Raw genomic sequence first — 24,122 nt, 5'->3', positions numbered from 1 at the left:
CCCCCCCTATTTTATTTTATATGCTGTGTTTAGACAAAGCACCTTTACAGGATAGCATACACAACGCCACTAGATTAAGTAAGCATTAAACAAAGCAGCCAAGTAAAACGCCAAAAATCAAAACTAAGACCTCATACCATAAAAGGGTCTCTATCCACTATAAGGGTGGCTATAACTAAATGTAATTCCACCAAGGAGGAAAAACATCCTAGCAAATGGCTTAAGCATAACATTTTAGCATATCAATTTGCTATTACATGCGATTACTATTATTAGTAAGCTTAAAACAACACATTTCTTTCACTGTCTCACACCCCAGATGTTACTGGGTGATTTGCAGACAGGAACAAGGCAGGTACTTAACAGACCTTGCATTTCCGGGGCAACGGCCAGGCAGAAATCAGATTGATTTAATACTTCTGCCAGGTGGACCCAAATGTCTTGTAGTGTGGTGTCATTAACATACACACAGCTATCATTAGCTTGAAAAAGTAAGTGTCCTGTCAGGTGTAATCCCAGGAGCACTGACTAAAATTAACTGGGCATACCAGGTGGTTTAATTTCCCAGATGTCTTGGTGAATTACCCAATCCCACATGCATCCTCCCCATGGACCCGGCAGGATTCGGTATGTGGGAGCCCACACCCTCTCAACCGGTCCATATGCTTGGAAGGAGCATTGAGAACGTCTGCACTTCCACCCAGAAAGTTTTCAAGTATGTCTCCATGGCCACAGATCAGATGGTACTCCTGATGTGTCTGTAAGGGCAGTGGGCCAAGCCTGAACATGCTAGATCCCACTGCAATGCCTTCCCAGCCTCAGTGATATTCAATACCATCTCTGTCAGCAACTTCTGGGTCATTGTCTGTATTTGGATGTATTACAGGGGTAATAGTGTGATGAAGGAAATGGCAGGGGCAATGGCAACAAGGTGCCTTTGGTACTTGTCATTTAAAATCCAATTAGGGAGGGCAATACATGCTGAGGGACTTATCCAAAACACAGGGCGCAGCCTGTAGAATAAACCCCAAAATCCAATCAATACCACATTCCCAAGCATGGGTTCCACAAATTTCTTCCTGCCAGTGTATAATTCTTTGTTTCTTCACCAGGGTCAGTTCTTAATGTCTCTTGTAGTCAGGAATCCCTGGACTTTGTGGTTTCAAGGAAGCAAGTGTTCCTTCTTCTCTTTTCCTGAAACAGTCATGATTCAGCATCATACAGGGGAGAGGTTACTAGCACATCACCCTGTAGTGGTTTTGTGTCTTCTAGAGAAATTCAAAGCAACAGTAGGTCTGTCAGTGGACAAGGGAGAGGTTACTAGCACTTCACCTTGTCTTTTTTTTCTTTTTCCTGCTGTCCAGACGGCACAGCACAACTAGAAGGAGAAATAGGCTTATCATCAGTCAGAAAGTCCTCCCAAGGTGGAGGGGTCTTTTTGCAGTGAAAAGCATGGGTCCATGCAGTCAGTCCTTGGAACTTCACAGCAGTGTTGGTGGTTAACAGGACTTGGAAAGGGCCTTTCCAGCATGGAGCCAAAAGCAGTCTTTCGTTGATGGACTTTACATAGACTCAGTTTCCTTATTTCAATTAATGGCAGGGGTGCTAGGGTCTTTGAGTAGCATTTCTTTTATCTGTGAGAAAAAACCTAACACATTTCATTAATGCATTGTCTGTATTTTGCAGATCTTAGTTGCTTGGGCACATTTAAGCCCCCCCCTTTGTCTTGGGGGTCAGCCAAGTTTTGGCTGTGACCTTGGATGAGCCTGCAAGCTGTATCTTCCTCTCAGTTAACTCATTCTGTGCTTTTTCCTCTTCTCTTCTTGGCTTCTCTTAACCTACAAAGGAAACCTTCACTCTTCCAGTAAAATAACTTTATTACAGAGCTTTGGAGCAACAAACTGGGACAAGCACACCCACTTTTGAGGAGTGCACTCGGTACAACCTCAGGTGTCTAATTGCTTTCCTCCCTCCCCAGCCCTCTGGCTAAAAATCTGAGGTAGCCAGAAGGATCCCATGGGCAATATGGGGAGTGGGTTAACCTTCCATGTCCTTGTTTCCAAAGACTTTTGGTATGCAATTCTTAACAACAATTTTTGCCATAAAACACAAAAATAATTCCTATTGTGCCAGTAAATGCATGGTACATTGAATGCTGTTCAGCTGGCATCCGTTTTCTCTGATGATCTGAAAAACAAAAGAACAGAGGTCTACCCCTTCTGGGCAGTCAGTCATTGCTTAAAATGTTTCCTTGTATTTGTTTCATAGGCAGCCCAGGTTTCAGTGGCTTCTACCTTATTAGTTAGAAACTTGCATTAATACAGATGCTTTCTGGCTTGCTTCCAGATCCAAAGCTATCCACAGCTTAAGGATTCTTACTTAAAAAGGGACACAATTGACTTTTCCAGTCTTTTGTGCTTACAAACACGGGGGTATTAAAGGGGCTAGTGGATTCCTCCACATGCCCTGCCCGTAGCTGGTCATTAACCAAGTGCTGGAGAGCCTCCAGCTTGTCCAGAGGAAGCGGCCACTGTGCAACCCAGACGGGCTCGTCAGTGAGCTAACGGAGGGGGAGGGCCGTACACCTAATCATCAATATGGATGGTGGCAATTAAAGCGTTAATAAATCACGGCCCCACAAGTGGAAATGTACCCCCTCCATCATCCGCCCACGGACTCGGGCCGCGGCGGTGAGAACGCCGAATCCTAACCACTAGACCACCAGGGATAAGCTGCCCGGGGCGTGCCCTCCACCTGCTGGGGGATGCTCAAAAACTGCCCTGTGCCATACAACTGCTTAGCAAGATAGGCCCCCCCACCTTGTGCTGCTGCCGCAAGCGCCTCTCGCTGGTACTCGCTATCCCACACAACGTATTGCGCGGGAGACAGCATCATGCGACACGTCTTTCCAATCTTGGGGGAGCAAGGAGTAACTGTTTGACACACCTTCCATGATCCCCAGGGTGAAAGTGGACCGCACCCCGGTCTCACGAACCGCCTTGCGGAGCTTGCGCAGAACCGAGTAGGGGAGAGCCTCCCAATCCACTATCTCCCCCCCATTTCCATTATCCCGCCTAGAGACGGGGAACGCCTCGAACCAACAGCTGGATTCTTCGCCGGTCAAGAGACCGGCCTCACGCGCTGGCTGCACCGCCGCGGCGATAGCGCCCCCCCACCCGACCGGTAGGCAGGGGGGCGCCGCCACGGGCGGCGGCGCAGGGAGGGTCAGCTGCGGGTAGGAGGGGGGTGGCCCATCACCTGGGGGCAAAAGGGAGACCGGCTTAAGGCCATCGGGGCCGAACCCCTCCAGCGCCTCCTTACAACGCTGCCAGAGCAGCAGGTGCTGAACTGGGGCACGGGGTTTACTATGCAAGGTGATCCCAATCCGTATCCAATCAGGAAGCTGTAAAGACCCGCAGTCAGGATACCAGGGGCACTGGCGGTCTATTTCCCTTAGAAGGTCCTCAATATGAGCGACCGGGACAGCGATGCATGATCGCTGCCGTATAATCTTATGTAACTCTCTTGCGTGCTCCTTCTGGGCACTGGAGAGTCCCCCCCCCATACTCACGAATTAGGGGCAGCAAACAGCCGCGGGCGCGCTCGGCATCTCCAGCCGGTGAGTAGAGGGGTATCACGTCGGGGTCACCAGCTGCAGTGGTGACGACGCAGGAAAGGAAACAGAACGCCAGGTCTGTGGTACGTAGCTTCTAAAGCCTCAAGCCAAAAAGCCTCCCAGGAAAACTTTTCCTAGGGTTTTTATTTCTCTCCTTACTTTGTTTACAACTCTTCTTAGTGGTTACATCTTTGCCCATTCAGAAGGCAGGCAGGATACACGCAGTGTGCAATTATACAAGATAGCAAACTCATCTATTAAGCGCGTGAACAGCCAGCTGCAAAGGTACTATCAGGCTAGCCAATATGTTTTCCAAACATAGGCGCTAGAACAAGGTCACTCCCGCCTCAATTCCGAGGGAACAGTTTGCCGTTCTTCAAGGCTTATGATTAGGGAGCAACACATTCCTACACAATACAGTATCCAACCAACCAAATCACAGGCTTTCTATCGCCCTCCTGCAAAGTGGCTGTTCTAGCCCTTTGTTCATGGTGCAGTACGGGAAAATGTGACTGCCACCCCACCCATCACAGGAAGTTGGTGGGCTGCAACAACACATTCTGCTGAACCATCATTTTGGTCTGCATGCTCCCAGCAACTGGAGCCAAGAGCATGGAGGAGTCACCATTTGAAGAACTTCTCTTGCTTGGGCTTTTGCTCCTGTTTCAGGAAACAAGCAGAGATTCCATGGTGGATGTTTCCTGACTCACCACAGGCACCTGATAGGAAAAATGATGGAGCAGGATGATGACGATACAGACAAGGAAGACTCAAACTGGCTGATGCTACTTATTACTCTTGGTATAGCTGCTGATGACCCCTACGTAGATGGGTGCTTGTGGAGTAGGGCCACAAGCACAGACTGGTGGGATCACTTAGTCATGTGGACCTGGGATGACCAGCAGTGGATCCAGAACTTTCACATGAAGAAAGCTATATTTCTGGAGCATCGTAAGCAGCTTGCCCCAGTCCTCCAGTCTCACGACACACACATGATTGTCATGATTTTTGTTATGGATAACATGACTGCTAATGTAGTGGTGTGGGAACTGTGCATTTACATTATTGATATACATAGATTTCTTAATAATTTCTGTTTAGATTCACCTTGCCTTTTGTGCCTTACCGTGTGTTTAGCTTTATTATTCAAAATACCTATTATAAGGTATGACACAGTGATGGCAATAATTTTTTAAAATAAAATAAAAGCCTTTATTTGTATTATAAAAATAACAATATTAAAGTATTTCCAGGCAGGCCAGCTACTATTAGAATATTGAAACAATAATAAACCAATACCACAACCAGTAATAAAACGAAGTGCACGCAACACTGAACAATGCAAACAATGCCGTCAAAAAAATCCTCCAATTGTGTGTGTCCCCTGGCAAGTTTTCTTCTTCCTTTCTTGTGCATTTACCACTCATTTGCCACCGCTCCACGGGCATAGAGGCCTGCATAGAGGCGGACTGCAAGAGGGAGAAGGTCTGCACAGGGGTGGAAGTATGCAGGGGTAGATTTGCCCAGTACAGCTGCTATTAAGTCCCAGTTGCATGGACCAGTCAATCATGAAATTGTTGAAAGAGATCCTGGTATGCAGCACACGGTACCATGAAGGAGACTCAGGTCATGGTATAAGCATGGCAAGAGCCTGCACTCTTGCAGCTATTAGCAAAAGCAGCCATTAGTCAAACAGGTCTTTCTGCTACACTCTGTCTTCCACCCTTAACTAACATTCCTGTTCCAGGAACTGCGATGCAAGTATCTGCTCCCATGCTGTAATTCTGTCCTCATCTCTGCAGCCTGCCTGTGCCTTTCCACTTGTCTCTCCACTTTCAGTGAATTCTTCTTTCTTTGGTATTGCACCTATTTGTTCTCCCTGTCCAGAACGTCAACAATAAATTCATCATGGAAATGCTTCCTCTAGGACTGGTGTATGACGGTATGGAAACCCAGGCTTCTAGTGGAGTGAGCAAAAGCTACCAAGGTAAAACAGCCAGAGAAGTACAAGTTTCTGCAAACAGATATAAAACAGAAAGTTAGTGTCACAGTGATTCACAAATAGTTCTGTGCATGAGCACAAAAACAAACAAACAAACAAACAAACACAAAAAACACCACCTTGTGGAATCTCAAGGACAAAAAAAATGATATTTGTAAAACTGAACTTCAGTATATTGTGAGAGGAATGCTTCAGATCCCAGAAGCTCCATGGACACAACCAGCTTAATCACAGTGGAAAGAGTGCACAGAGAATAGTAAATTAAAAATCACAATGATGTTTAGAAATTGTAGACTGCTTTGCAGCAGGGAGGTGACCGCAACATACTACATAAGCCTCTCTCTATCATTTTGAAGGACATAACTAATCTTGTAGCTCAGGCTAGTACAGAGATAGGGGGGAGGATAGCTCAGTGGTTTGAGCATTGGCCTGCTAAACCCAGGGTTGTGAGTTCAATCCTTGAGGGGGCCACTTAGGGATCTGGGGCAAAATCAGTACTTGGTCCTGCTAGTGAAGGCAGGGGGCTGGACTCGATGACCTTTCAAGGTCCCTTCCAGTTCTAGGAGATAGGATATCTCCATTATAAAAATATATATATATATATACATACACCACTGAAGTATTAAAACTTATCATGACTGAACAGCACATCTACCAGTGGAGTGGGCTGGCAATCTACCAAGGTGGCCCTGGAAAATATGTCTCTCTGTGAAATATGACTACCTAGAGCTGGAGCGCTTGCTACAGGAAAAGTTTGCAGCTATCAGCACCTGGGATTGGAACAAAATTCATGGGGGAAAAATCAACAGGATGCTGCATTAGCATCTACATGGATCACTGGCTCCCTACAGCTTCCAATACAGCATTTTAAGACTGCTGCAAACGCACACATTAATATGGACATACTGAAGAACTCCATAGTATCCCCCCCCCCCTTATTAGCTTGTAATAACTTTTGCACTGGTTATAAAAAGAAATCCCTCCCATTCCTATGTTAACAACAACAAACATGGAGCCAAAAGCTTACCAGGCTGAGTTCTGTCTCTTCCGATTTTCATGCTAGTTCTGCAGCAGACTGCTCCTCGGAGGGCATCAAAAAGCTCCTCTGAGGAAGGACACAGGATATGCTGCAGCTGCTCCAGTGGCAAAGCCTCCTCAGGGACCAGTTCCAGCACCAGTGTCACTTCATTAGCCTGATCCAGCACCTGCTGATTCCCCTCCAGTCCTATACTGGATTCAGGGGTCAGGTCACCATCCCAGCTGACCAGGGCATTGTGAAGTACTGTTGGCTCCATGCTCAGCACCGTATACAGCACCTTGACAAACTCCTTGTAAGCAAGGTAGGATGACAGAGGTGATGTTCTCATCCCTGGCTTCCTGGTGGTTGGTCTTGAGCCATTTAATCCAATCCCTGCGCTGGTGACCAGGCCGGTGAATCCCCAACGCTGCCAGCTTCATGGTATTCATTCATGGTATTCTTCCTAAAAATCAAATTTTTGCTCGCCTCACTCCAGAGATTCACCAAAATCTGGCTGTGTTCCTGCAATCAGGAAGCAGCATGCTTGGCAAGGACTTCTTCTGGTCAATGGCCATTGCAAATGCAGAAGGTTCACTGAGTTTGCAGTTCAGTGATCAGAATAAAATGGTAGGGTTAAATGTGCTGAGCTGTTGTATTTGAACAAGGGGGGGTTGCTTCCATTCCCTAGGAGTTGAATGGCTACTCCTGGGATAGAGAGGACAAAGAACACCGGCCCATGGGATTGTGGGATAGCACTGGTGGACTCTCGGGACCCAAGTCTGGGAGTCCTGGATCCAAGCTGCATCAACACTGCAAAATGATGCAGTTTGGGCCCAGCAGGACCTGGACTCAAACCTACCCACCTCACAGGGTCCTGGGGTCCAGGCCCCAGTCAGACAGAACTGTGTGTAGACAAAACGGGGTTTGGGCTCAAGCTGGAGTCTGAGCCTAGGCTTTCACTGCAGTGTAGAGATACCTTAACAGTCTTATGGTCTAGTGGTTAAAAAACAAGGCTGGTCCCTGGAAGTCACAAATCCTATATACACCTCTGATAGCTGCCACTAACAAATGCAAAGCTTTTTCCTAGGGAAGAATGGGACATAAGCCATCAATTTCAAAAGAATTTAAACTATCACTTAAGAAAAGTTTCTAGTTTTTGTGATTGCAAAGATAACTTCCAAATGTGAACTGATGCAGTGTTGTCTTAATCTGCACACAGACAACTTCACTGCCTGTTGTACAATTGGTAGCTTTCCAAAGTACTCGCAGTGTGATAGTACCAAGATGCTGATCAGTTTCACAACTGATACTCAGAATCCCAGAGTGCATGAGAGGGACTAGCTACAGCACTCTGGTAAGAATCTACCACCATTCCACTTCCCAGCAACAGTGAGTGGGGTTGTTCTTCCCACTTGGACATTGCCCCAAACATCTCTGGGGGCAACCACTCTGATTCAGTTTCTGGCTAGTAGTTTTCTGGTAAATTTTTCAAACCCAACTCTACATTATTTTACAAATTAAATATTTTTTTCAACCAGATTTCATAGCAAGTATTGTACAAAGCCCTGTACCTACTCAGATGCCAGTGAAAAGTTACAGCATTTTATCTGGTTTGCTCTCATTTAAGTAATAGGATAGTGAATGCTATGGAATAGCTAAAAGTTGAACATTTCAATCAACAACAAAAAAGGTGAGGTAATAGTACCTTACCAGATATGCCATGGTTTATCTTTGATGTTCTCTAAAGACAGTAACTGAGAGACTTTCACAGATGATACCGCATCCCTGAGGTCCATCTTGTTAGCAAAGAACAAGATAGGTATTCTACGGTGTTTGATATCTAAGCATAAACAAAAGCAAGGAATATCAGAATATTTGGTAATGCTTGTCATCATTTGCAAGTAATGAAACGTGAACAACAAAAAAGGATATACTGCTTACCTGTCATTGTGGTTCTTTGAAGGTTGTATCCTACCAAGACACACACTGTTGGGTCACGTGGCCTCAGCTGCATGCTTTGGGAGTGCTCACAAATTTTCTGGTAAGTTTTGGAATCCCTCCCCAACTCAAATATCTTTATGGCTGTAGGTTTAGGTTGTTGGTGAAGAAGAGGAATATGTAGGCGTCAAATCATAGCTTCCAATCACCACATCTTCACTATTTAGTGAAGGACAGGGTGTATAAATAGCCACAAAATTGATTAAATTCAGAGTTCATACCCCTGCAACCATAACTGAATTAGGATAGATTGAGCTATCCTCCGGTATCCTGGAGGATATCCATTACTTTCTCTAAAGCCTACAAAAATAGAAAAAACATGTATTTGGTAATCCCTCACATCCCTCCTGTGCTTGAACAAAGGCCTCTTTTCCAATAGTTCTTCTCAGCTAGCAGCTGGAACCACAAGACTGGAGCAAGGAGTTCAGCGCATTGGCAATAACTTAGTTCTTGGCATACTTACATACACCCAAGAAGAATATGGAGAAATGTCTTTATGCCACAGATGCAGACAAAGCAGTGAGAACACACTCAGCATCTATTAAAATGCTCAAGTCTGTCTGGCTAATATAGAATGTTAAAGAGTCATTGGAAGACAACAAAGTCCACCAGTGCTCTAGCCTAGCCTGTAACAAAAAATTGGGTAATAGCAAGTCTAGCTATGGGATACCTGTGTTGCTATTAAGGAAAAGGGTGGTGCATTAGGGGAGAAAATAAAGAAGACTACATCTGAATATATCATCCAAATCTTGATAGGAAGATGCTACTGTGACGAACTGGGTCTGTTCTTACTGTGGTCTGTGAATGCTGACAGGGGAGTGTGGCTGGGATAGCCAGCATTGGGGGATGGGAGACTGACTGAAAATACCTGAGCCTGTAACATGAGAACCCAGGAGGGGGCTGGGACCAGGTGACACCTTTGCCCAGAGACTGAACAAAGGCTGTGGGTGGGGTCGCTGAAGGAGAGTCTGGGAAGCTGGCTGGTGAGGTGGCTAGAAGGGAGACAGGGCTCTGGTCCCCTAAGGGGGCTAGGGTGCCCGGGGACCCCAAGATGAACCTAACTGAGGGGGTCCCGTTGTCTGCGCCGGCAAGACCTGTACTGGACTGCATTCCTGTCGTCTAAATAAACCTTCTGCTTTACTGGCTGGCTGAGAGTCATGGTGAATCGCAGGACGCCGGGGGTGCAGGGCCCTGAGTCCCCCCATACTCCGTGACAGCTACTTTTTTCCCCATAACCATCAGAATTTGTAGTGAGCACTTCGGGTATAGCTTCTCCCTAAACTCCAAGGAATGGGAAGTAAGCACCACTAAAATATTAGAGTTTTTCAAAGAAATGTATGCTTTAAAGGATTACTAACTCATTTCTCATTACATTAGTTGTTTAAACTTGGAACCCACAGACCAGTCTCCTTTGCGGACAAGTAAGTTTCATAATTCTGAAGTGGCTTGTGGTGTTTTGTTTGTTTGTTTGTTTTGTTTTTTTTACAAACAACTCTTCAGCCTTTCTTCATAATGGCTGGAAGCTACATTCCTCCCCCCACAACTCCCACAGTCAGAGATCAAGATGGCTCATCAAAAAGCAAACAGTAACTAAAACTGTCTGCCAGCTTTGGAGCTACTTTTTCCTCCCCTCAGACAGCCTCTAGCAAATTAAAAATCTGAGAACATGCAACTTATGCTTAATTAAAGCAAATTTAGGTTTCACACTTAAACAGTCAAGAAATGAAAAAGCTAAAGTTCCTACAGCAACATAAAGCTAGCTAAGTTAATCATGTTGCCCATGTGTCACATTCTATGGATACATTAAATATAGGAATAGGGATATCAGATGCATGCAAAGTGGCCAAATTAATGTTATTGTAGGAATTCTAACATTTTTATTTCCATCTTTTATTTCAACTGTGCAAAGCTAGTGTTATATTAACAGTATATCACTCTTAATTTCTTGGGTTATTGTGGGGTTTGGTTTAGTGGTATTATTATTTTTAAAGACAATGGGGTTAAAGCCCATTTAAGATGCCAACATCATACACTGATAAGTGTACACTTACGTAAGAGTATTCACGTCTATCTAGAAGCATACCTGTGTGTTAACAATATTTTCTAGTGCACGTACACAGTAGCCAGTTGTTAGTTTTTCATATCATTCATATCCATCTTTTTTCCCCCAAAACTTGGTTATAGTTGTTCTTAATGGGAATTATTTTATATACCTCATTTAAAAAATCAGCCATTTTTAAATTGTGTGAAGAGAGGTTTTTTTTTAAAATGGAAAACGTATTTTACTAACCTGCACAGAACAGAAATGTCGAAAGTAATTTCCTCAGACTTTCATCTTTTGCAAGAGAACATGCAAAGAAAACATCTGCCCAAGAAGTGATTTTTCAGAAAGTTATGAACTTGTGAAACACTGGGGCTGAAACTGTTTTGCAACTTTTGCTTCTATTCTATAGTATCAGCTTTTTTTATATATTGCTACAAAATTATACAGCTACAACATACCTATAAAAACACAGAAGAAATTCTCCTCTGCCGCCTTCAAATAGCTGAACATTGTAGCTACTAGTTAAAGCCTGCTTCTCTGTTATAGTCAGAGGCCATGGTATCTTCCCTCTCTCCCCGATGCCTTGAATTTTATATAAGAGGTTTCTGAAATTTCTGAAAACTCGAAGATATCTTAGAAGCATGTTCTGGAGGTCAAGTAACCCAAGAGTGGATATCTATGCAAGATAACAACCTTTAGAGAGCATCAAGTATCCTAATTGCTGTAGAATAAAGTCATAATAAAAATATAACTGAGAACAATTTGTAGTATGTGTTGTCCAATTATAGTAATTTATTTTTCTTTAAAAATGTTTTCATTTTCATAACACAGCCAGCTACTGTAATCTCAAGGCACACACCAATATGCATCTCTTAAAAATAAAGACATCACAATGAAACTGACTTTACCATCCTCTCCTCCCCAACCACTCCAGACAAAAGCCTAAGAGAAAGACATGAACTTATACCTTATCCTAAGATATGTAACCCTCTTCTAGCAAACCTTCAAGAGATATTGATTTTGAATTCTAAACACCTTTTAGGGGATCACCAGACACCGGTCTCCATTTAAATCTAGGGACATATTCTCAAGTGTACCAATTGATCTCAACTGCTGCAGTGGCACATGGGAAGAAGTGGTTTTGTTCCAAGTAACAGCCACAGTAAATATTACTTGCCTAATCTAGGTATTAACTGAATCAATCTGAAACTACTTTAATCAAGCATAGTCAAACCTAGAGGATAAGGTGATAAGTAACGGCCAACACTGATTTGTCAAGAGCAAATCATGCCATACCACCCTAATTTCCTTCTTTGACAGGATAACCAGCATAATGGTGAGGAGGGAGCAGTAGATAGGATATATCTGGACCCCAGTAAAGCTTTTGACACAGTCCTACAGGGCAGTCTCATAAGCAAACTAGATAAAGTTATTATAATGTGGGTGCACAACTGATTGAAAGAGCATACTCAGTAGTTATAAATTGTTTCCTGTCAAATTGAAAGGATGCATCAAATGGGGTTCAACAGGGATCTGTCTTGGATCTGGACTTATTCAGTATTTTCATTAATTATTTGGAGGACGGAATGGAGAATACACTTTTAAAATCTGTAGACAGCAAACTGGGAGGGGTTGCAAGCAGTCAGGAGGACAGGAGAAGAATTAAATTATCTTAATAAATTGGAGAATTGGTGTAAAAATCAACAAGATTAAATACAAAAGTACAAAGAACTTCACTTAGGAAAGAAAAATCAAAGCTCAAATACCCAAAATAGGGAACAACTAGCAAGGCAGCAGTACTGCAGAAAACACTGTGGATTATAGTGGGTCTGAAGCTGAATATGAGTTAGTGCAATGCTGTTGTGAAAAAAGCAAATGCTATTCTGAGGCCTCAGCTGGAGTACAGTGTCCAATTTTGGACACCACACTTTAAGAAAGATGTGAACACACTGGACAGAGTCCAGAGGAGAGCTACAGAAATAGTAAGAGATTTGGAAAACATGACCTATGAGGAAAAGTTGAAAGAATTGGGCATGTTTAGTCTAGAGCAGTGGTTCCCAAACTGGGGTTCGTGAACCCCTGGGGGTTCGCAAAATGTTACAGGGGGTTCTCAGGAAAAAATTCTCTAATGGCGGACAGAGCTGTCCCTAGGGACCCCAGGCACCATGGGGCCAGCAGCCCAGAGCCCCTGGACTTCCAAGAGCTAAGCAGATCAAAGCAAGCCTATCTATATCACTGAGGAGATTTAAACTTCAAGACTCCTTATAAGAAATGGAAAGGGAGGTGGATATTTTTTGCTGTTTTTAAAATTAAATAGGCAGCTAGTATTGTTTTTAAAATTATTATGAAGAACAAGTTTAAGCTTTGTTGTAATGTGCGTTGTTTGCCTGGACTGCTCAAGACCTGAATGCTTGTGTAGGAGGAACTCTTTAAATTGGCTTCTTAAATACCTTCATGCTTGTTTCACATCTGATACTCCTTGATGAAACATAGGAGCCTTGTCTTATAACAGGCTTATTCAAAGTGATACAAGCTACGAAAGTGCAATCTTGGAAAAGTGTTGCCGTTTTCATAATGTAATAATACTGTAATGATAAATAATAATTAATAATAAATAGTGTGTAATAAGCATGTCATAAAAACAAATTTTATATTTCCCAGATCACTGCTTTTATAATTTATACTCAAGTAAAGGAGAAAATCCCTGGAAATATCCATTTTTAGGAGGGGGTTCGCGAGACTTGACATTTTTGTGAAAGGGGTTCACAGGTTGTTAAAGTTTGGGAACCATTGGTCTAGAGAAGAGAAGGTTGAGGGGGAACATGATAATAGTCTCTAAATATGCAAAAGCTTGTTATAAAGAGGCTGGTGATCAATTGTTTTCCATGTCCATGGAGGGTACAGTAAGAAGTAATCACTTAGTTTACAGCAAGGGAGTTTTAGGTTAGATATTAGTAAAAACTTTCTAACTACGAGATTAGTTAAGCACTGGAACAGGTTACTAGGGAGTTTGTAGAACCCCCATACTCAGAGGTTTTCAACAACATATTAGAGAAACACCACTGTCATGGTCTAGGTATACTTAATCCAGCCACAGCATGGGGAAAATGGATTAGATAACCTCTTGAGCTCCTTTCCAGCCCTACATTTCTATGATTTTTATGATGACTGCTAGAATGATTGCTACTACTCTTGCATACACCTTTGAATTATCAACCAATTCAGTAGTCCCATGAATATTCACAACAGTAAAACAAACAATTTCTATTACATTTGTTTTATGATGCTATGAGACAGAAATTCAAGATATCCCTTTCCTGGGCCAATGGGAAAATGGTGCCCTGTAGAAGGTCACGAGCTTGATCCCTGGAAACAAGGTTACATTCATTTGTACAGTGAACTTGCTTTTCCTGCAGCCTTCAGTATTATGGGTCACTCTCTTCTCCTTGATATTCTGCTCTCTTGGCTGTTGTGGTACTGTCCTCCAACTACTCCCTCCAACTGTTCTTTCTGTCTCTCCTTTTTGTACCAGAGTCTGTCCTTGGGTCCTTTCCTCTTCACCAATCAGCTCTCACAGACCCAACTACAATTTTTATGCTAATCAACTCCTTAATCTTGTTGACCAAGCTGTACATATTTTGTTTTTACACCAATAATGCCCCCAGAATCACTTATCTTCATTAGTTTCCACAATAACTTTGTTTCTGACCAAGAGATAGTGTGTAAACAACTTTTCCTTATGTTGTCAGAATCCTACCCTACAACTTTTCAGTGTGATAGATCCAGCAATCAACACCCCACTGAACTGCTAGAATATGCCAGACTGGGAACTAAAATTAGGCTATATAGCAGTTTTACTCTAAATTTCCTGCATAGGGTTTGTTCTTGTGATTAGTCAGAACATCCACATTATGCAAGTAAACTGGTTTAATTCCAATACCCCTGGGAACAAATATGGAAACCCCCCACAAAACTTATTTCAAAACGTAACCTTAGAAATAATCATGAATCTCCCTCCCTATTTAGACAGTTGAAATTGTGGCATCATTTAGCTATCACTACTTCTGGCTGCAAAATCATAAAAGAAGTTTCTAGTTCTAGTTTTTAACCTCTTCAGAGGCCAATACCGAGGTCTGGTACAGCACTAACCAAACAGCAAAAAGTTATATTGCAGTAATTCATGGTCTTAATGGAAATTTTTTCAGACATTGCAGATGAAAAACATGTTGTCTATGAACTCAAGGCTTTTAAATGCCATGATTTACTGTCCCTCAAAGCAACTATTAACTTCTGTTCCACCTTGATCAAAAAAGGCCCAATCCAGCTCCTACTGAGGTCAGTAGGAATCTTATCAGGTTCTAAGTTTTGATGTTCTCCTCAACAGAAGTAAATATTGGCTTGTTATACAAATTCCATTTTACTTTTATTCTAGCTCCTATCAGTGGCTAAAAAGGAGGGAAATTTACTTAAAATGCAGAATGTCTATAATAACAAGAGTTTCTATGTTTAAAACAATACAACATAATATGGAGATGGTAGGAAAATACAGTTTTCTCACCTGGATGATTCAGGAGGGTGTCAAGTTCTTCTTTGGCCACAACCATTCTTAATTTATCACTGCTATCAATGACAAAAATAATGGCCTGGCCTTCTCTGCATAATATAGAAAAGTAAAGAGGCAAATTTGTAAGCGCTCTCAGAAACTTTTACCAACAAAAGCCTTTCAAAATATTTTCTTTACTCCTCTCCCATGCAGAGCTGTCTAGCTATTTCTACAATCTCAGCGATGATTTTTGCTAGAAACCTTTGAGTTGAGGCCAGTTTCTGAAATCTGGCCTTTTGGTTAACAATGTAACTTCTGCCATAAAAACTATCAATTTCACAGCCCATAAGGTTTGTTGTACACAGATCTTTCAGGAAAGCTCAATTCCTCTGCTGAAACACATGAACACCCAATGTGGCAATATTGGGTGCTGACATCGTTGGGCCAGCCAGTGTGAAAAGGGTTAAACCTCGTCAAAACGGTCTTGAAAAATTATATTCAAGTCATAGTTCTTTAGTTCCTTGACTAAAGAATCTTGTTAAGAGTCTACTCAGACAAGAACTTTGCTCATCTACAACCAGTTTAACAACTGTGTATATGCAGAGTCATTAAGCTCTGTCAAGGTCTGCATAGATGAATCAAAATGGAAGAGATACCAATGTTTAAACCAGTAGTTCTCAAACTTTTTTTTCGTGGACCACTTGAAAATTGCTAAGGGTCTCGGCGGACCACTTAATGCTCTCTCCAAATGTTGTTTGTACCGTTAGCTAACTATTGTAAAGCACTTTGAATAAAAGCACTATATAAAAAAACCTTAATAATAATTAAGGTTTTTGTTCTACAAATAAAAGCACACAACTCTCATTTTAATATCAGTAGTCTTACCTTTCTAATTGGATGGATGTGCCCTCTCTCCCCGGCCACAGCAGCCCCCGAGCTGGGGCTGGGAAGGAGGGGGATCTCTCCCCCGCCACAGCAGCCACAGAGCTCAGGCTGGGAAGGAGGAGGATCTCTCCCCAGCAGCCGCAGCCCTGGAGCTGGGGAAAGTCGCCTCTTTCTCTGGCCGCCGCAGCCCTGCACGTCCCAAATTCCCCCCACCCCTTCTTCTCACCCCACTGCCCCCTCCCACCTATCCCCTATTCCCCCCAAGGCCACCACCTCACATGTGCATCTTTCTCCAAGGTCCAGACACATAATTAGTGGAGCCATGCCTGCGCGGCTCCACTAATTAGTTGGATGGCCCTTCATTCTCTCGTGTGCAGCCGCCCAGGCGCTCACCTTAGAGAGAACTATCCACGGACCACCTGAATGGAGCTCGCGGACCACTGTTGGTCCACAGACCACAGTTTGAGAACCTATGGTCTAAACCACCGGTATCTTGAAGAATGCAGACACACTTTCAGTATGCATAGCCGATTCAACTAGCGACTTTGTAGACTTAATATTGAGAGTTATTTTTGCTTTCTAATAAAGGGAAAATTGAAAATGTTTATAACAGTATATCAATGCATTTTCTGAACTGTATACAAGAAACCCCTATCAATATTTTTGTATTTTACTGAATTTTTTGTAATCTTTTTCTCTACATCTTAATCTTCCTTGAAGGTCAGCTACCAGTATGCTTTACCCTCTCATCTCCACAATACAACCCAATCCTGCAATTCTTGATCACCTACAACTGCCATTGAAGAGAGTGGGAAATTTGGCCAAGTTACATTGCATGACTAGGCCCACATTTATTGGTGTGTATTGCATAAAAAGTTAAATAAATTGTAAGTAAATGCTTAATATTTGTTGTGAATGTTTCAGCATTATCTAAAACTACTAAAATAAAGTGTTAACATCAGGTTTGTACAATAGTACTATAGTGAAGTTACAATTCTAGCATATATTTACTTACAAAGAAACAAGATTCTCCTATGTCCCACACACACAAAAAACCAGTAACAGGGACAATATTCAAGAGTCAAGATACCATATGCATCATTAAATCAGATTTCAAGTTATGTACCCTTGAAGAGAGAGGTGTAAGCCAGATATGAAAAAAGTGCAAGTGTCAAGTAGTTGGAAGTACCTACTTATGTGCACAGGTTCTAGATCAGACCTATAGATTAACTTTGCAAGCACAGAAAAATGGCTGTCTTGCTTACCTTTACTAGTTTATTATATTGCTTTTCTGTATGCTACTTTTAACTGGAATTAAATCCCATATAGATAAAAACTGCAGTGTATTAAAAACTGGCATTAAGATGTTCCTCCTATCACACACTTTGACTGAAATTTTCAAAGCAGCTTCTGGGAATTTGGCATCCAAATCCCATCCAAATTTGGCACCTAACCACCTTAGGCTGCTTTGAAAATCCCAGCCTTAATGCACATTTACAAAATAGCCATCTATCTGACAATTTCTCAAACTGCCAATTCATTTTTGTAGGAAAAGCCTCTATGTTAATCCCCAATTTAAAAAAAAAAAAAAAAAAGAGGAAGAGGAACAATAAAGAATATTACAGCAAAGTTTATCAATAATAAACACATCAACATTCAAGCATTCAAAATGGAGAATTCAGGTTACTTTTGTCTTGCTCACTATTGGCCTTCATATTCATATGAATGATAAGAACTAAGAGTACTTTAGAAGCTAGAAATCACTAAAAAAAGAGTTTCAAATATTAATATCAGCAAGAAATAAAATGGAAAAATCTAAAGATAGGGCATATGCCAAAAGAACAGCACAATTTTATTAGGTGCGTTTATTTGATTTTTGCCACAACATATAGGATAAAAGGTATACAATTTGTTAGTACAGTAACTTGATAATTACATAGATGCCTCATTCTTTGAAGCTTTGCATTACAATTGTCAACAAAAACAGCAGTAAATCAGCATCTTTTAGTTTCATCCAGGCCTCATAAAGTGGATATGAATGTCAGGAAAACAGTAAGATATCCATCCTCTACCTCTGTGATTCCCCAACCTTTTTTTTTTTTTTTTTTTATAAAGTGTTCAAATTTCTCCTTTTCTACACTGCCCTCAGTGAACTGACAACCAGTCCCCATACATATGCTTGCTACCAACTGTTCATAAATCTCCTTATTTTCTATCTCCACATGCTCTCTTATCCCATATTTTATTGTTCTAAGTGAGATGTGTTTTGAATTATTTATACTAACAATCCAGTATAAACCTGCAGCGAGTATTATGGATTAATCAGAAACACATAGCTACATCTAACACAAGCTTGATGTGTCAGTACAAGAATACTTAATGAGACTACCATAACCATTATAAAGCACTAGATAACTCCAAACCAATTAGTTTAGAAGTGGAATGCTGCTTAAACCTTTGTTTAAGAACAATATTCTTAGTAACAGTAGTAGCATAAGAACCACACTCCTTCATGACTCATCTAAATTGCTTATAAAGCCATCATTATAAATTTTAGGAATAATAATAATCAAAGAGGCTGGTAAAACCACACTTTTAAATTTTCATATATTATAAAACCAGATGGGACCATTATGATCATCTAGTCCAACCTCCCATATAATGAAGGCCATAGGCCTTCCGTGAATTAATTCCTGTTTGAACTAGAGCATACCTTCTAGAAAAATATCAAATCTTGATTTAAATTTTTCTGGTTATGGAGAATCCACCACAATGATTGTTGTGCCAATGTTTAAATACCCTCACTTTAAAATGTGCACCTTATTTCCAGTCCGAATATGTCTAGCATCAACTCCCAGCTCTTATAACTTGTTATACCTCTGTCCAGATTTAAAAAAAAAAATATTTAGCTACTATTAACAGCAATGTTTTAAAATTTAAAAAAATTACTCACTTGTAGTAATGTTCCCACAGGTTTCTGTATCTGCCTTGACCTGACATGTCAAACACCGTGAAAGACAAACTGAAAAGGAAGAAAGAGTGAGGTACAGATCCCATAGAGCAAAAAAATATTTTCCTCATTTTCATTTAACACTTTTAAATGGACAGTTAAATTAAAACATGGTAAATTAAAAAAAAAATCAAAATAAACTTCCGATATGACACCAAACCCCAGACCTTCCTGCCAGTTTTGGTGGTTGTACAATCATAATTTCCCATTAAAAAATGTTTTCTCTCCCCTCTTCTGCTTTGTGAAAGACCCACACAAAAAAACAGGGAAAATAACTGACTATACATAGTAGTGTCAAATACAAAAAGTAAACAACCTGAAAAAATGGGGAGTGAAATGTTTTTTCTGTATGTCAATCATACAGTAACAGTGTAATAGTAGGTAAATAAAATTCAGATGGAAGTGTGATTTTTAAATTTCATGGCATGCCTTAATATGCACACATGGCTTTCATTGGCTTTAGTGGGCAGAACTATCCTTCAAGAAAGAATCCTTACAATGTAATATTTTAACTTGCTCAACACTTGAGTACTATTAGGTTTCCCCAAGCAGTTAAGCAGACAATGGTCTACTGTATCTTCAACATTTAACCCAAACACTAAGCACAATCGTAAGTCCACTTATGAAAGAGTTACAAAACAACATTTTGATCAACTTCTGGAATCAAAGAAGAAGCATCCATATAAATGAAATTAAGCAAAATGTGGGCAAAGCTAGCCTACTGACATTATTTGTATTTGTATTAAGTTCAGTATGAGGGATTGTCTACAGAGGGAAACTGACCAGGTTCCTTAGAGCCCTTAAATGAGCCAGATTTCTAACTCCTCTGACCACTCTTTCCTCCCTCTCTGCAGCAGGACACAGTGGCAGCAGCAGGAACCAGCTCCAGCAAGCCCCACACATGGCCAGCACAACAGGAAGCAGCAGGAGAGGGACCTCTGGTCACTTTTTACTTCTTGAAAATTTAGAAATAGAAATGAAGATTTTCTAAAAGGTGAAAGTGAAGCTATGAGTAATCTCCCAGCCCCTCAGCACAGGAACCACCCCCATGAACAAGGCTCTCCTCTCTTACAAAGAAGGATCCCTGAGCCCCAGCCTTGCTTCTTCACCTTCACAACCACCTGCTGGTCAGAAGGCCACTATATAACTAACCATCTCCCTCCCAAAGCAAGTAAGAGCAACTGGGGGTGTCATAACACTGATAGTATACTTCCAGAAAGTGGATATCTGATCACATTGACGTTTTCTCTTGTGGGGCTCAAGCCTACCTAGTAATGATAGTGACAGTGGCAAGATTTCCATTGATGGTATGCCACCACGGTTCCAGCACACCCAACACTACTCCAGGAACACATTGCTCAAGCTCCTCCCCTTCCCAGGACTCAAGCAGGTTGCTGCACCAAAAAGATATACAACAGATCTGCCTTTCCTCTAGCATCTAGCAAACAAGACAACTGTTCCTTAACTTGGACCATTCCGTGACACAATCCACTTCACTTATCATTGTTCAAATTGGGAGGAACAGCCCAAGAAAACAGAAGAGCAGATATAAGAAACCAGACTCCAGACATCTATCACCCATACACTGCACAGGATTATTATCTAGGAATAGGTCAAAAGCAGACAGCACAAACCACACAAACTAAAATTGATGCTGATTAATGTAAGATCTGCCATTAGCAAAAAAATGAAACAATACGTGACTATGCCAGCGATGAAGCACCTGAAAAAGGCTGCATCACTGAGACCTAGCTGGATGACACCAGGAGCCCTGTGCTAGTCCACCCCATTCCTCCAGGATAATCAGTACATCACAGAACAGAACAAGACAAGAAGGCAGGCAGCACTGTATTAATCTTCTCTGTAAACCTCAAATGCAACAGAGGTCCCTCAAGAAAGACAACTTCATTCAAATTCATACACCTATACTAGAAACCAGAGCCAAAGCTAACAGATATTATGCTAGTTTACAGGCCACCACAGACTCAAAGATTCATAAAGAAGCTCAGATACCTTGTTGGCAATGGTGGTGAAATACCCACAGACTACTCATCATTTGACATCAATAAAATCAACAAGGCTACAAGGCAAAAAAGCCCCAAAACTCATCTCCTCACTTGCCTTCCTAGGAGTTTCACAGGTCATCTCAGGTCTAACCCAAGCGGCTGGTTTACTCTGGACCTGAGCTGGAGCCTGTATGTCAAGACAGAAGTCATCACAACCTAGCCACCTTGGATGGGCCATGGCCTCATTAAAGCAGTGGTCAGAGACCTTCCAGCTCGCAGGCAACATGATAGACCAGTAATCCTGATTTGACCAAAAAGACTCTCATACTCCAATATATTCCAAAGCCTGCTGAAGGACAACAGCACTCCATCCACACGGCAGGGAGTCAAAGACTGGGTGAGTCATCGTCATTGTACACTATTCTCCACCATTGACGTGCTGGGCCCAAACAGCCCCTTCCGACTAATCGTCCACATGGATCTGATTGGTTTTCTGACACTGTGTGCTGGATGAAGAGAGGGATGGAAACTCAAGTACAAAAATGGTGGAAAATAAAGGCTGATACACACGGGACCAAACAAATTCCTCAAAACAAATGTTGGGCTGTATTACAGGCCAAGAGAACCTTTCTATCAGCCTCCACTGAAGCTGCCACATCCAGCCCCAAGTTGCTATCAAGATGGCAAACTGCTTTACCAACTTTGAGTGCCTACAACCTGCACCAGTATCGAGCATCAACTGCTGCAAAGTACTGTCATCTTACTTTCCTGAAAAATTCATTTGGGAAGTCTTCTTAAACAGCATGGATCCACTCCACCTGCACTCCCGCAGTTCAGTACATTTGTTCATCAAGAAGTTCTGGACATCCAAAAAGAGTCAACTCAAGACTTGAGAATCCAACCCATGCCCCTCTTGCCTTGGTGCCACTAGCATTGGCTTGGTGCTATTAGCATCTGGTACCACTCCTGTCCTGACCAAAATAACCAACACATCATTCAGAGAAGGAATCTTCCCTTCTCCCTTCAAACATGTAATAGTCCAATCAACACTGGTTCTAGAAAACAACCACCCAATCTCAAACCTCATATTCCTAAACACGTTCACAGATAAGCTAACGAAGGCCAAGCTCATCTAACTGAACTGAATACTCTACACCTGGCACAATCTGGATTCAGGCCAGGCAATAGAACTGAAACAGCTTTAGTGCCATTGATGGATGAGCTCTTCTTGCCAACAGATAGAGGGCAGACATCCATTCTCCTCCGCATGGACTTCTCCGCAGCATTTGATACTGTTGACCATGAGATACTGCCATCTCATTTGAGAGAAGTGGCAGGGTTACAGAGTAATGCACTAAAATGGTTTGGGTGCATCCGTACAGGAAGGACTCAAAGAGTATTTATGGGAAACTACACCTGCACCACTAGACCTCTCACTTGTGGAGTCCCACAAGGAATAATTCTCTCTCCAGGCCTTTCCAACATCTACATGCAGCCACTAGGTGAACTGACCAGATGACAGACTGAAGTGTCAGTAATATACACATCACTTACGACCACACTGTCACCGTGCCTCAGTGGGTCACAGCTGAGAATGCCAGATTCAGGACAGACTACTGAGAAATAGGGCAGACTCACCGCACACCTGTGGTTAGTCTATTATTAGATTATACCAAGCCAATAACAAAAGTAAACTTCTGTCTCACCACATTGGTTAACAAGAAGTCAAAAATGCAGTCTTCTTAGGCATTCCAGCCAGACACTGGACTCTATGATGAGCGATTACGGAAAACCAATTTTATCAAACAAAGGATTCTTATGATCTCAAGAGATCAGCCACATAGCCAGGTCAATATATAACTCAGATCTTACCCAATAATCACGTTGCTAACAATCCTTTAGTAATTAAAATCTAAAGGTTTATTAATAAAAGAAAAGAAGAAGAGAGTTAAAATGGTTAGTAGATAATACACCTCTACCCCCGATATAACGCGACCCGATATAACATGAATTCGGATATAACGCGGGAAAGCAGAGCTCCGGGGGGGGCGGGGCTGCATGCTCCGGGGGATCAAAGCAAGTTCAATATAACGCGGTTTCACCTATAACGCGATAAGATTTTTCGGCTCCCGAGGACAGCGTTATATATGTAGAGGTATATACATATAATAATTGCAAAGTTCTTATATCAGGTTTGTAGCAGTGATGTTATAGACTGCTGGCTTGTAAGGTTTCTCTGGTAACTTCCAAAAGATTGGAAGGTTCTCAGTCCATAGTCCAATATGCTCCTTTTAGTTGTAAATCCACAATCAAGAAAATCAGAGCAGGAAAGAGGCAAAATGAAGTCATCCCAGGAGTCTTCTACACTCTTTGCCATGTGCCTGGAAATTTTCTGTTTCAAACAAAGCTCACAGCCCTGTCTATGGAAAGTTACTGGCACAAGAGGGAGTCCAGGGTCACATGAGTGTATCACATGTCCTTACATGGCTTAATGACTCAGATGGGGTAGTGATTGGCCTATTGCCCCACAGAGAAACCACTCCCCCCACACTAAGTCCCTCCACACTTGGATCCTGCTGAGCTGAGCCTGCCCACCCGCACCTGGCACAGAGGGGCAGGGCCCCGGGATGTTTCTGGGGCAGGCCCAGTGCTTGAACTGTCAGGGTCAGGTGCAGCCCCACTTCCGAGTCCCTGTGCCGGGGAATGTAGGGGCTTCAGGGCGATCTCCCACCTCAGTAGAGCCAGTGGCCAGTGCTCCCCACTGCCATGCTGGAGCCACATTTATTTACTGGCAAATACAATTAGCAGAATTTAAAATATTGTGCACATAATTTTTAATTTTTTGGTGCAGAATTCCCTCAGGAGTAATCTAAGTAGACAGCTTTGTGTTGATGGCCCATCAACTCTCACAATGGGCCATAAAAGAAACTCATTCCGCCCCGATGGCTCCTCCTGCGGCGCGGGCGAGCGATGTGCTGGCCATGGCTTCTCGCCACCCCC

The 24,122-nt window shown here is 42.2% G+C and overlaps 1 protein-coding gene across 4 annotated transcripts in view; it reads right to left on the bottom strand.

Annotated features, from left to right (window-relative positions):
- Positions 1–24,122, bottom strand: part of ARL6 (ADP ribosylation factor like GTPase 6) — a 47,144-nt gene that overhangs the window by 10,762 nt on the left and 12,260 nt on the right. For 3 of the 4 annotated variants that reach the window (XM_024198746.3, XM_024198748.3, XM_024198747.3), the window contains 4 exons: positions 19,060–19,128; positions 15,237–15,331; positions 8,578–8,718; positions 8,347–8,476 (listed from right to left, as the gene is read on the bottom strand). In XM_024198746.3, the coding sequence (XP_024054514.1) occupies positions 8,347–8,476; positions 8,578–8,718; positions 15,237–15,331; positions 19,060–19,128 (435 nt within the window). The remainder of the gene's footprint in view (positions 1–8,346; positions 8,477–8,577; positions 8,719–15,236; positions 15,332–19,059; positions 19,129–24,122) is intronic. The other variant, XM_024198750.3, reaches the window with a different exon arrangement.

This window comes from Terrapene carolina, unplaced genomic scaffold (assembly GCF_002925995.2).
Source record: "Terrapene carolina triunguis isolate 2854851 unplaced genomic scaffold, T_m_triunguis-2.0 Scaffold558, whole genome shotgun sequence".
Classification (NCBI taxonomy): Eukaryota; Metazoa; Chordata; order Testudines; family Emydidae; genus Terrapene; species Terrapene triunguis.
The sequence above is the reverse complement of the archived record's forward strand: the minus strand, read 5'-3'. Positions and strand labels throughout refer to the sequence as shown.